Here is a 12,563-nt window from a genome sequence, read left to right on the forward strand (position 1 = left end):
AAAATAAAAAAAACTGCCAGTTAATGTGAACGGATAAACTAGGTGACCATGAAAAAGGGGACAGCTTCCTTGCAAATTGCTCGAGCAGAAGTGCAGAGCATTTCTGTTTTTAGCAAGGAAGGCTCTTTGTCGATCGAGTCATCTTCTTCTTTCGGTCAAATGCTATAGATGGTAATGAAAATGTGTCTGAACTGTTTTACCACTTGGAAGGAATACTTTGAAATTATTACATGCATATGTACATTATATAATATTATAATGTGACAGTGCACCGTCACATGGTGTGTAACGCTCATGCTAAACGCTAGCATCAATGGCTGAACTGTTTCTATGTATATTGTTGACCCCTTTGTTGTCAAATGCGGGGCCACCGAACTTCCATAATATCTTATGTCAAATCGTGGACGGTTTAATAGATTATGAACTGTCATAATCCATTCTAATGCAGTGGCATGGTAGAGTGAAGAATATTAGGGCCATGATTAATTTAGCACTTGAAAAAAGAGGACATAGTTTTATCATAGGTTTAATTGCCCAACAGAAACTTCTTCTGTGATTGATGCCAAGTCTTTCTGAAATCAAACAGATGCCTAGTGACATTAAGAATGAAGCAGTATCACAGAAGACAGAGAAATATCACTAAATTAATAGTTAGTCGGTAACATTATTAAAATTTCAAATAACCGACTGCATTCACTCGAGTTGTTTTGACTTTTAAAACACAAAAATCAGAAGAAGAAAAAAACCTTGAACCTGACCCGAGTGAATGCATTCGGTGACAATCAGGCTGTCCCACAGATCGTGTATTTTTTCTTGTCAGATGCGATATATTCTAAGTGTTCAGACCTGGAAGAAATATCCAGAGACTTCCTTCCAGAAAGACAGTCTAGTGGCACAACACATGGTAGAAGTGGAAAGTGGTGTTGTCTTTATATTGGCTGACTGAATATCAACACATAATGTGTTCATCACTTTGCCGCATTGAGGGAGAGTGGATTGGAACAGAAGTTTGCAAGGGTGAACTTGGTGGTTTTGGATCAAATAGCATAACAATTGCTTTCCTTATTTCTTTATGGGAAATTTCTCAGCAATTTCATTCTGTGTTTCTGAATTCTCTCTTACCTTTTTTTCTCTTTTTTGTTTGTTTTCAAATAAGCCATTTTACACAACTGGGCATGACTGAAACAGGAAAGAAACCAGCTAATTAGTAATTACACCAGAATAAAAGGGAAAATGCAGTGGCATCACTTTCATGAATTTGTATACAGGAACCAGACCCTATATACACTCAGTTAATGGTGCTAGATTTATTTCCATTAATTTGTCAACCCTTTTGTATAATTCATGTACCTTGACCTTGATCACACAACCATGTCATTCATGTTCCTTCAAACAACAAAACAATGTACAAACTCTAGAGAAACAAAATGAAAAAGAAAAGAAAAGAATTTATTTGAAGCAAATTAAATTATGGAATATATACATTGAAAAAGTCTAGAGAAACAAACAATCTTAGATCAGTCATATTAGTTATCTCAGCAATTATCTTAAAAATCCATTAAGATCAATCCATTAGAGCAAAAAAAAAAAAACAGCCAAAATTACCCAATTTGTTATCATATCTAAGAAAAAAACAGAGTTCCTCTGTTTCATATGTACCTGCAAAGTTTGCTCTAACCATTCACCTTGACAGAGAAGAGAAGCAACTTCCTGAACGAACAAGCGCTGGGCCGCGAACACTTTCGACACCATCAAGAGAAGAGCTAGAATTTGACCTGAGAGCTCTCGGAGTATCCAAGCTCCGCCTGAAAACCCGACCCATGGCAAAGATGGGGTGCTCTGTTTCTTTATGCAGAGGACTTGATGATCTGAACTTCCTGCAAAAATTTATGTGGCGGTTCAGTGCTTCTTCGGTGGAGATGAGCCTATCTGATCTCAAGACTTCATCTTTCACGGCCTCAACGCAGAGCCCACATATCCAACGGCCCTGGTAACGCTCCCGGACTCGTGAGATGTATGCAAGGGTGCAATCCTCCGTGAACCCACAAGAGTCGCATTTCACACACTCGACTTCGATTGGTGGAGGAGTTGGGGTTGGTTTTGTAGAGGTTGAATGAGACTCTGAACTTGTTGTAAGAGCCATGGAATGAAGCAGAACATTGAACTCTCTCTCTCTCTCTCTCTCTCTCTCTCTCTCTCTAAGACTCTCTGTGTGTGTTTTTATGTGTGTTTCTTTGTGCTGTGGGAGGAGGAGAAGGGGGGAGAGAGTAGAAGTCTAAGTTATTTGGATTTCTTGTAATTAAAGTGTTGCTATAAAAAAGGGGTTTGTGTCATGGATTTTTTTACTATTTAGCATTTAGCCAGGGGCCAAAAATGGATTTGCATCATTTTGTGTCATTAGGTGAACACTGGGTCATGGGGGAATTTATGAGACTCAAGGTCATTATTTTGGTAACTACCTCTTTTTTGGTTTTTGCCAGTATTGGGTAAATAAATACATTCAATATATCCCAATCATTGAACTTTTGGGCCTATTTTATTAGGACATGTTTGGCATGGAAAACAAAACTCCATCAAGACTTCATTTAAAACAAATATATATTTAATATATTGGATTAAAGGAGAGTTTAAACCCATTAGAAAGAAAGAATATTCTAATTAGAAGCAGCTAAATTTTCTCAAAGTCAGTTTCCCTACCATCTTTGAATTCTTCTTCTAGCAATTTGAGATGGTTAGATTTCCCCAAAACTCTCAATCATATGATGTTCCCAGGAAGATGTTGCGGTCGATTTGACAGTAACATGACCACTGAATAGATAACCCTTATCCTAAACACATTTGAAACATGAGAGAGACTCTCTCTCTTCTTCATCATGATTAATTGAAAAGGAAAATAATAATAAGTTTTAGTGAGACTCGATAATTCAGAGTCACTCACTGGCTTCTCTATCTTCCTGACAGCTGCAATTTTCAGCCACAAATTAACTCAGACAGCAAGGTGAATGTTTCACAATATTGGCAACATTCTCATCCATATTAATCTTCTTCCGGCAAAAGCAAACACACCTCACTGCAGAAAAGTGGTCCCATGGCTCTCAGGCATTTGCTAACCTCATTTGTTCTGGCATGTTTGCTTGCATTCACTCTTCAAATCTACTTCTCCTCCCCAATATCCCCAGTCTCACTTCACCTGCCTCCACCATCTTCTGCTTCCCATCTTCCTAAAAACAACATATTGCAGGTGAAGCTTCAAGTTTGTGTTAATAACCTTTAACTTTGTGATTATCTTTATGTTTGTCTGTTTAATTACTCTGCTTGTTATCATTAGTTCATTGCTTTGTCTTTTTCTTTCTCCTTTTTGGGTTTCTGTAGAAAGTGATCAAACTTGGGGACGGGGTACTTCTGAAACCAGAAGATGTTGATGTGGACAAAGAAGGGACAATATATACAGCTACAAGAGATGGTTGGATCAAAAGGCTTCACAAAAATGGTAACTGGGAGAACTGGAAAAGGGTGAACAGTGATACAGTACTTGGGATCACAATCACCAAGGAAGGTGATGTTGTTGCATGTGATACTGAAGAGGTAAGAGCACCCCCTCTTATCCCCTTGTATATGCCTATGGCCTGGTTAAAGCCGAGCACTCTAATCTTATTTTTCGAAAAAGACTTTCATTGCAACGAGAATAACACTTTTTGCTATTCCGGTTAATAATACAATGACATATGAGATAATTTTTTCATGCGTCATTGTGTTATTGACCGGACAGTTACAAGTAAGTTTTTCTGCTTATTTTTCTGCATGTTACTGTGATTTGTGCAGGGTTTGCTTAAAATTACTGAAAATGGTGTCAAGCTTCTCACTTCACATGTTAATGGGTCCAAAATAAGGTAAGAGGAGGTACACTATAAAGACCAATATGGTATAACATGTTTCTGACTGCATGTGTAGTCAGATAATTTTTCGTTCTTGAAATGTGCAAAAAGCTGCAAATCAATTGATTTAACCTTCAGATAAAAACTACATGAACACAAGTTGGCTGTGATTTCATCCAACTGTGGAAAATGGCTGGAGAAATCAATGCGCTCACTTGAAAAAGAGCCATGTGCAAGCCATGCCAAATATTTTCTGATGTGACACAGAACAGAACAATCCAATAGGCCATCTTCTGTTGTGAGGTGTGGCAGTTTCCTCACGAAATTGGGATTTGTACCATCTAGCGATGGTACTGTGAGGAATCTTTTTTCTCATTTTGGTTTTATATTGGGACCGATTTCGTCCAAAAAATAAATAAATTTGGGACCGATTGCTACATGTCATGCACATCATGGTCTGTTGGTATTCGATATGAATCCATGGCTGTTGCAATTAAAGTTTGGTACTTTTTCTTTAGGGTTTTGTTTGGACATTTAATCTGAGATTTTTTTCTTTGATAGCAGCCTGTGTTTTTGTCTGATGCATTAACTCTCTTCTGCCAAAGCATATCCAATAGAAATGCAAAAACATGGTTCAATAAGACCATGTTGGTACGAACCCCACAAATATTCCACCCGTGTTTTTCATGGAGGTACCAGTGGACCCAAAGGGATCCTGGGTCCACAACTCTCTGACCCAGTAACGAAGGATGCATGTGCTTCTTATCACAAAATAAGCCCAATAGATTTGGTAACAGTTGAAAATAAACGCATGGCCCAATAAATGAAAAGATGTTTTTTTTTTTTAATATAAGCAATAGTCTAACTACAAATGAATGAGAGTTTCTCAAGCACTCTACCAAGGTGCCACTTGAGGGTTCAAACTCGAGACCACTGCTCTACAAGTTTCCACTGGGCTAGATCCGTTGACATAAATGAATAGATTGAATGTAGTATTATGGATGTGAAAATTTATTTGTCATGAGTTTGATATCTAAGTGTGGCTAGCCTTATTGTATTCATGTTGAAATCAGATTTGCAGATGATGTGATTGAGGCATCAGATGGCAGTCTATATTTTAGTGTTGCAAGCACCAAATTTGGACTCCATGATTGGTATCTAGATGTGCTAGAGGCAAAACCACATGGGCAGCTCCTCAAGTACGATCCTTCATCAGGGGAGACTTCAATCCTACTTGATAATTTGGGTTTTGCTAATGGAGTTGCAGTGTCCAAAGACCAAGATTATCTGGTGGTCTGTGAAACATGGAAGTAAGCTTGATGATGTGACTAACACTTCTTGCTCATTCATCAGTTAGGAAAAACTTAAACCAAATTATCATGTAATAATATTGCGTTTATGGGTCAGATTTAGGTGCCAAAGGCATTGGCTGAAGGGAGAGAACAAAGGGAAGACAGAGATATTCATTGAGAACCTTCCTGGTGGACCTGACAACATCAATCTTGCCCCAGATGGATCTTTCTGGATCGCTCTACTTCAGGTAATACAACCTTAATTAAGTTCATCTTTTTATTTATTGAACCACGAGAAATTCTTCGGTGTGACTGTTACAATGTCACATGGTGGTTATACATATAGTATAACGCAATGTGACAGTGCCACATCTTTCCCAAAAATTTTTGGTAGAGCATATACCAACTAGAATGACATGTTTGGATGCATGACACAGTTGACTACAGAAGGGCTGGAGTTTGTCCACACCTCCAAAGCAGCCAAACACTTGATAGCATCATCTCGGAAATTGACTGAACTAGTCAGTGGCTTGCGCACAAAAGCTATGGCGGTGAATGTGGCAGCTGATGGTAAGATTGTGAAGAAGCTTGAGGATCCAGATGGAAGCGTGATGTCGTTTGTGACAAATGCTTTGGAATTTGAGGATCATCTTTACTTGGGAAGCCTGCACACCAATTTCATTGGCAAGTTGCCACTCAAAGATGCATAAATTACCTAATTGCTAGCATCACTAGCATGAACCAAAATGAATAAGAGGCAATAGGACGAATGGATTGTTTCACAAACCAAGCTTATTTTTTAATGCTCTTTCTGTAGTAAGCTTTAGTTATATCTCAGCCAACCTTTCGTATCAGTTTCCCAAAGGAAGAAGGTTAATGAGATGAATCCCCTGAATTCATAGACAAGAAAGAAATGCTTAAATTCTTTGCCATCACGGTGTAAAACGGTAAATCCAATTTGTGATTTTTTGTGATAGAATCTAAATAACCATAACCAGATATACATGCCTCTCCCACATGTTAGATTTTATAGCTGGGTTTTGAACACTACAAGGAAATAACTGCTGAAGATCAGCTATTGACAATAAGAAGAAATTGCGAAGTATCTGTATGCCCAGTTTCCTCAAAAAAATTAAAATAAAAGAACCAAGATATTCAACCTACTGCAACCTCATTCTTTTCTCTAGGTTCTTCTGAACTCCATTTGGTGATTTCTTTTCTGATGCACTTGATCTGTTGTCTTTTGTCTTTCTGGTGTTGATAAACTGTGAGAAGGATGGAATTGGTGGCAGCCTTGTACTTGGGGAAGCAATTTCCGTTGGTGACACAGCTACAGAAGTTTCTGATCTAACACTATCATGGAAATCACTGCTGTTAATTTCTGTTGGTCCCTCCGCCAAAGGTGATTGTGCTGCAGGAGGTTCTGTTTCAGGCGGAGCATCGTCTGATAGGGAACTGTTAATGGTGCCAAGGCGATTAGTTAAGCCAGTATAATCTGCAGATGATAGCCACCTCACTGTACTTGCCACTTGAGAATAATAAAAAGATTTCCCAGTTTTCCCATATTTGTTGTAACACTCATTTTCGAGAAAAGAGGCTGATTTTTCCACTTCAATCCTGCATAGAAGATTTTCAACTTAGAGGACCTCCAGATTACTCACAAAAGAAGGATAGTTCCATTGTTGGGAGAAAAATTAATGTCTCAAGTGGTTAACTGGTTTGTTGCAATGAGCTTACTTCAAGTTACCAAGCCGCTGCTGAGCCTGCTTGAGAGCATTTTGTAATCTTTGCTTGCTTGTTTCCCTCAGCGTATCAGATATAGCATTCTTCTCTGGTTTATTTATCTGTGGTCAAATTAGGCAATAATAGTTGTTCAGGGTTAAAGGTCTAAGTGGAGATTATTTTATATCTACCCTTATAAATCATATATATATGAACAGTGAATGTACAGCAGTTTTTTAGCAAGTTAGCTAACATGTCAATTGCCACTTGGATGGCAATCATACTATCAAGTGGCGGATCCAGCAACTAATGGTTCTTAAAGCACATAAAGAACGTTAGGGCACATATGAAATTCTAAAACTTCTAATTGCAAGACCATTCAGTATGTCAGAAAGAACCTGCTTATCAGAAGATTTATCCGGGTAATATCTTTCTTCTAAACGCTGCAAGCACTCAATTTTTTCACTGATTCCCAACTTTTTTGGCAACTTTGACCTGGCAAGGTTCTTGACTGCAAGACCATCTGGCATTTGATGAAAAGAGTGAATGAGATACACGAATTACCATACCTCCTGCCCCACCCCACAACCCCAAAAAAGAAAAAATAGATTTTTTTTTTTGGGGTAAATAAAATACCATCAGAATCAGATATGTCGTCCTCAGAACAACTTTCTTCATCATCACGATTCCAGAATTCAGAGGTTCGAACTTCATTAATCGTATCTGAAGAGCTGAGAGTCAGACAATAATGAATAAGCATGCGCCTAGTTACATTGACATGAAAGAATTTAAATAACACTGCAAATATCAGCACTAAATAAAAATAGACCACCTGCTCATAAAAATTCGAGATGAACCAAACTTTTGCCGGACGATACAAGTATTTGCAAGCTCCTCCAAATACTTGGCCACTAAGTTTGGATGTTTGCAGGCATCACATGTTTTTCCACATAGTGATGCAGGCACCTGTTTCGAATTATGTCAGTAATTAGCTCTTCTGGAGCATTGATATTGCATTCTAGAAACATATGAAGCAAAAGTTTCAGTAGGTTATACTACCTTTTCACCAAAAGTCTCAAGAATTTTTCTCCTACGGCATCCAGAAACCTCACAATACTCGACCATCTACATGTGTTTCAATTCAGATTCCAATAAACATCAATTATGTAAATTCATTCAAACATTATACAAGTTATTGGTGTCACCTGCTGGAAGTCGGTCAAGGTTTTTTTTGACAACTCTTCCTGTGAGTTTGAGGCCTTTGACTTCTTGTTATCAGCATTGCTTAGAATAAATTTCTACAATATAATCAATTGAAAGAGACTAAAGTGAACAATGGAACTAAGCGTATACAGGCATCGAAGTAAGCAGTGTTATTAAACCAACCATTCTTTTGCAATCATCGATTCCGTAGTATAACAGGCTTCTGGAGAGTAGTTGATCACGACCAGCTCTACCCGACTCTTGGTAGAAGGCTTCCATTGACTTGGGAATATTAAAATGGCAAACAATTCTGACATCTTTTCTATCTATACCCTTTAAATTAACCAGAGCCACATTACATTATGCCAAACATTATCTCCAACTGGAGAGTTGAACCAAAAAAAAAAAGAAAAAAAAGTAAGATTTCTTTTAAACAAACAGTAATTCAGTTTCATACCATCCTGAAGGGAAACCAATAGCTCAATTACTGTGCATGCACCAGAACAAGCTCCAAGCACAAATATAGAAAGAAAAGAGGCAAGGACATCACAATCCCAATCATGAGCTGGGGGCAATAAGATAATTTTTTTTCACAAAAGGCAAGAAGAAAAATGTTTAAGTTATATATACAATCATACCCAAAAGCCACTGTTGCCACAACAACTTGTATCTTAGAAGAAATCCAATTATCTAAGACAGAGCTCCGTAGTTTATCATTCAACCCTGCATGATAAGCTGAAAGTAGCAAAAGGAAGCCAATTTTTTTATTAATACAAAAGTGGTGAATTTACTATTCAATAACTAGTGGCCCATTTATTAACATTTTACTAAGTAAGGAAACAAAATGGAAGAGAGAAGAGAAGTGTGTGTGTGTGTGTGTGTGTGTGTGAGAGAGAGAGAGAGAGAGAGAGAGAGAGAGAGAGGTGAGGATGAGAGGAGGAAGAATAGAAAAAATCAAAACTGAAAACTGAAAACCATTTAAAATTGTTTATTTCAAAAACTGTTGTAGTATTCTTCCTCTCTCATCTACATCTCCAATCTCTTCATATTTATTTTAAATGAAATAAAGTATTAACATTACCGAATAGGCCATAAAGTGTCGATGAAAAACAGTGATTTACCAGCACATGAAATTCCATTTTTTGATAGATGAGCAGACAAGTCATCACACATTGTACGTTCAAGGCAGTAAACAATTGCACAGACATCTCCGCTAGATTTTAGCACATCAGACAAATCAGCGTAGACATCATCTAAAAGATCTTTGTATCGAACTGCATTATAGAGAAACCTGGTCAGATTTCTCCATATGTGCATGATGTGAGGTAATGGCAGAGGTTACATTTAACAACTACTCCTATCCTTCCCCGAGCTTTGTATAATACTACCAAGAGACGTCACAAACAGGACGTGAATCAAGTCAGGGAAGCAGGGTGCACCTTCATAATGTATATTAGGACGATTGAAAGAAGATTTTAGGATTAACGGGTGCTGAAGACATAAGGATTCTATCACATCCTTCTGAACTCTGCGGAACAAAACAATATGATGATTAAAGAAAATACAATAGTTAGCGCCTCTCACTTTAAAAGAAAAAATGATGCTCAATAATTTTAAATCTACAAACCAATGCATCGTTTGCAAAAAACCAAAATGAAAGACAAAAAATGTCAGAGGCATTGCAAATTATGAGCTAAGTTTCTCTGCAGAGTGTAGTAAAAGACTCACTTAGGAACGGCTGTAGCTGTTAAAGCCAATATTGGTACACCTGGAAGGTGGCTCCTTAAAGTTGACAGCTTTCGGTAGCTAGGCCTGTTTCAGTACAACAATTAAGGAGACAGAGAACCAAAAGAAAGAACCTGATTGCCTGATTGTCAGAGTTTCAATATTATATATAGATCAATACTACCACCACTCCATTTCTCACTTTATACAAATAATAATGATATGGAAGTTGAGGCAAATAGGTCAAAAAATCAAGCAGTACATATCTCAAAGGAATTGAAAAGAAGAAAATCTTAAGAAACTATAGAATCACTAGCACACAGGACGGAGGGATAAGGATTATGCTGCCATCTGACTTTTACTACCACATATTAAGGTTCTTAGAAAGTTTTGGTTTTGTTATCACATTCACTTAGAGTTTCAGATCAATTAGAAGCCCCAAATTGTCTGGGTCAAAATAATAAATATAAATGTGAAACACACCAATTGTTGCTAAAATATATGTGTTTCACAAACCTGAAATCGTGGCCCCATGAAGAGATGCAGTGTGCCTGAAATTTCAAAAGAGAGATGAACTTATGCACAAAATCTCAAACTTCTGGAGAAAACTCAAATGTTCACATATACTAGCTACGGGTACACATACAATTTAGCTTCACACCTCATCTATGGCAACGAGATTTAGCAACCCTCTCGTGTGAATCTTTCTCAGCTTTGTCATAAATCCGGGTGTTGCAATCAGTTCTGGAGTCACATAAAGTAGCCTCAGAGATGGTTTTCCAGAATCAAGGTCTTCATGGATCTAAAATGCAAAAGAAAGACATCAATACTCTCATCAGGGGTCATTGCTTTTACGCTTGCATGCTGCAGGAAGTCTCCATAAAAGTGAACTAATACAAAGTAAGGTGATCACCAAAAAACAACTTCCTGCTTCTTCATAAAGCTCAGTAAAGCTGCATAAACTACTATATAAATAAACCTAAAGGTTTTCATCACAGTGAAAATCATTTTAATGCAAAGCAAGAGATTATATTGTGAATCCAACTTCAACCTTAATTTTGGTTTGGGTTGCCTGAGTCGAGGAGAGATACTCAGCAGCAATTCCTTTCTCCTTCAATGCCATCACCTGGTTTTCCTGGTCAAATAAAAAATGCGAAAATCCCACACCTCAATTCTCAGAGTACAAAAATTACCACAAGTCCAGGAGAGCAGTTGTAGGCCTACCTACCATCAAAGCTGCACACAGAATGCATAAGAATCTTAGAGCCAAGTCCAAGCATTTACACAAAGTATTTTCATTTGTTAAAACATGTAAAACATAAAAAATTATCAGTGTTCGAAAAATCGCTAGGCAGTATAGTGATTTGACAAAATTTTCATACAAAATAACCAAAGTTCATGAACTATAGAGATTTGACAAAATTTTAATACTAAAATAGCCAGTACATTCATCTCAATCCATCTCAGATAATTAAGAGAGTTTTTTTTGGTTCTTGGCCACCTTCCACTCTGTGATATCAGCATCAATCTTTGCATTCACACTTTGTAAAACCCTGGATAAGGTTCATAGCCAAAGGCTAAGTGAAGAAGCTCAAGCAGCACAAAGTAAGGCCCCATCAGAAGCCCTTCAGCAAAGTTTTCTGAAGGACCTAGCGCCTAGAGTAGTAATCGGGGCCTAGGCGTTTCTTTTCTTTTTAATTATTTTGTATTATAAATTATAAATTTATACCAAAATCATGTAAAATAAAAGGATATACAAATTATAAATTACCATAATTGATATAAAACATGAGAGAAAAGTTAAGCATAAAGCATATAATAGTACTACAAAGAAAAATACTTGAAATGAAAGGCTAGGCCTCTAAGTCTAACTCTTCCTCCACTCCATATCCCTCTCTCTCGGTATCGGACTCAAACTCTCTCTCTCTCTCTCTCTCTCTCAACGGCTCAGAGGAGAGAGAGGCAACGTGAGGTTTAAAGTCAGGAAAAAAAAAATTATATAAAAACACCAACCCGCCCAGGCCTCCTAGCGCCTAGGCCGATTTTTCGAACACTAAATGTATTTATACATCTAATTCACCTATTAAAGGACAAACAACAAGCACAATTCCAGTTTTCTTGGCAAGGGCCGGTATCTGATAACACATTGACTTCCCGCCACCAGTTGGCATCAGACAAAAGCAATCTCTTCCTGCAAGAAAACGCAAAAAAAGAAAAGAAAATGGGGTTTTGCCAAGGTCAGGTGTTTACATTTTCCCACGCTTTCTGAGCAACCAAACAGGCAAAAACAATGAGATTGTCCAGGCATGAAGAAAATGTAGGTACAATATACCTGATAAGACAGCTTCAATGGCGTCCAATTGCTTGCCTCTGAATTCAGGATGCCCAAAATGCCACCTCAATAGCTTCACCAAAGCTTCCTTTCCCAGACTCTGATTCTTACTACCGCCACATGCATTTTGCAACGGCAATGGTGATTTCTTCATTTTTCCACTTACCCCTTGTAACCAAACACCACCCAAATTGCAAGCCAAGTATTTGTCCTCAAAACGAAAAAGCTAATTGCTTGGATACTTTGTATTAGAAGAATTCTTCTTCGTTTTTCACAGATGACACAATCTGGTCGTCATTCGTGAAGCAAAATTTTTGTGAGAGGAGAGAGACTGATGGGAAAAAATGAAGAGGTTGATATTTGATATGGGCCAAAATGCTGGGCCGTTACGACGTCGTTGCATGGCTAGTAGGA

The 12,563-nt window shown here is 37.7% G+C and overlaps 3 protein-coding genes across 3 annotated transcripts; 1 reads left to right on the top strand and 2 right to left on the bottom strand.

The window, feature by feature from the left end:
• Positions 1–1,601: 1,601 nt before the first annotated feature.
• LOC103340602 (uncharacterized) lies at positions 1,602–2,286 on the bottom strand. Its single transcript, XM_008244033.2, has one exon. It carries the CDS (start codon positions 2,141–2,143, stop codon positions 1,682–1,684), a length of 462 nt encoding a protein of 153 aa, XP_008242255.1. The 5' UTR covers positions 2,144–2,286; the 3' UTR covers positions 1,602–1,681.
• A 656-nt stretch (positions 2,287–2,942) lies between these two features.
• Positions 2,943–6,018, top strand: LOC103340603 (protein STRICTOSIDINE SYNTHASE-LIKE 4-like). The gene is made up of 6 exons (XM_008244034.3): positions 2,943–3,241; positions 3,373–3,585; positions 3,823–3,890; positions 4,949–5,185; positions 5,283–5,415; positions 5,605–6,018. Exons 1-6 carry the CDS (start codon positions 3,089–3,091, stop codon positions 5,875–5,877), a joined length of 1,077 nt encoding a protein of 358 aa, XP_008242256.2. The 5' UTR covers positions 2,943–3,088; the 3' UTR covers positions 5,878–6,018.
• An 89-nt stretch (positions 6,019–6,107) lies between these two features.
• Positions 6,108–12,481, bottom strand: RECQL3 (DEAD/DEAH box RNA helicase family protein). The gene is made up of 19 exons (XM_008244035.3): positions 12,150–12,481; positions 11,898–12,008; positions 11,046–11,053; positions 10,869–10,952; positions 10,479–10,619; positions 10,334–10,368; positions 9,821–9,904; positions 9,532–9,620; positions 9,214–9,366; positions 8,731–8,827; positions 8,550–8,553; positions 8,276–8,425; positions 8,095–8,187; positions 7,949–8,014; positions 7,722–7,855; positions 7,526–7,620; positions 7,288–7,412; positions 6,905–7,011; positions 6,108–6,784 (listed from the first exon to the last, which is right to left on the bottom strand). Exons 1-19 carry the CDS (start codon positions 12,301–12,303, stop codon positions 6,328–6,330), a joined length of 2,187 nt encoding a protein of 728 aa, XP_008242257.2. The 5' UTR covers positions 12,304–12,481; the 3' UTR covers positions 6,108–6,327.
• Positions 12,482–12,563: the final 82 nt, after the last annotated feature.

Source organism: Prunus mume, linkage group LG8 (genome assembly GCF_029339155.1).
Source record: "Prunus mume cultivar Tortuosa linkage group LG8, ASM2933915v1, whole genome shotgun sequence".
NCBI lineage: Eukaryota > Viridiplantae > Streptophyta > Magnoliopsida > Rosales > Rosaceae > Prunus > Prunus mume.

Bases quoted from the DNA above. Each gene is read 5' to 3' on its own strand.
- LOC103340602 (XM_008244033.2), bottom strand. From the start codon at position 2,143: ATGGCTCTTACAACAAGTTCAGAGTCTCATTCAACCTCTACAAAACCA.
- LOC103340603 (XM_008244034.3), top strand. From the start codon at position 3,089: ATGGCTCTCAGGCATTTGCTAACCTCATTTGTTCTGGCATGTTTGCTT. The intron at 3,586-3,822 runs GTAAGAGCACCC...TGATTTGTGCAG, and splicing joins TTGCATGTGATACTGAAGAG to GGTTTGCTTAAAATTACTGA. The intron at 3,891-4,948 runs GTAAGAGGAGGT...TGTTGAAATCAG, and splicing joins GTTAATGGGTCCAAAATAAG to ATTTGCAGATGATGTGATTG.
- RECQL3 (XM_008244035.3), bottom strand. From the start codon at position 12,303: ATGAAGAAATCACCATTGCCGTTGCAAAATGCATGTGGCGGTAGTAAG. The intron at 10,369-10,478 runs GTGTGAAGCTAA...TTGAAATTTCAG, and splicing joins ATCTCGTTGCCATAGATGAG to GCACACTGCATCTCTTCATG. The intron at 9,621-9,820 runs GTGAGTCTTTTA...TTTGTTCCGCAG, and splicing joins ACAGCTACAGCCGTTCCTAA to AGTTCAGAAGGATGTGATAG.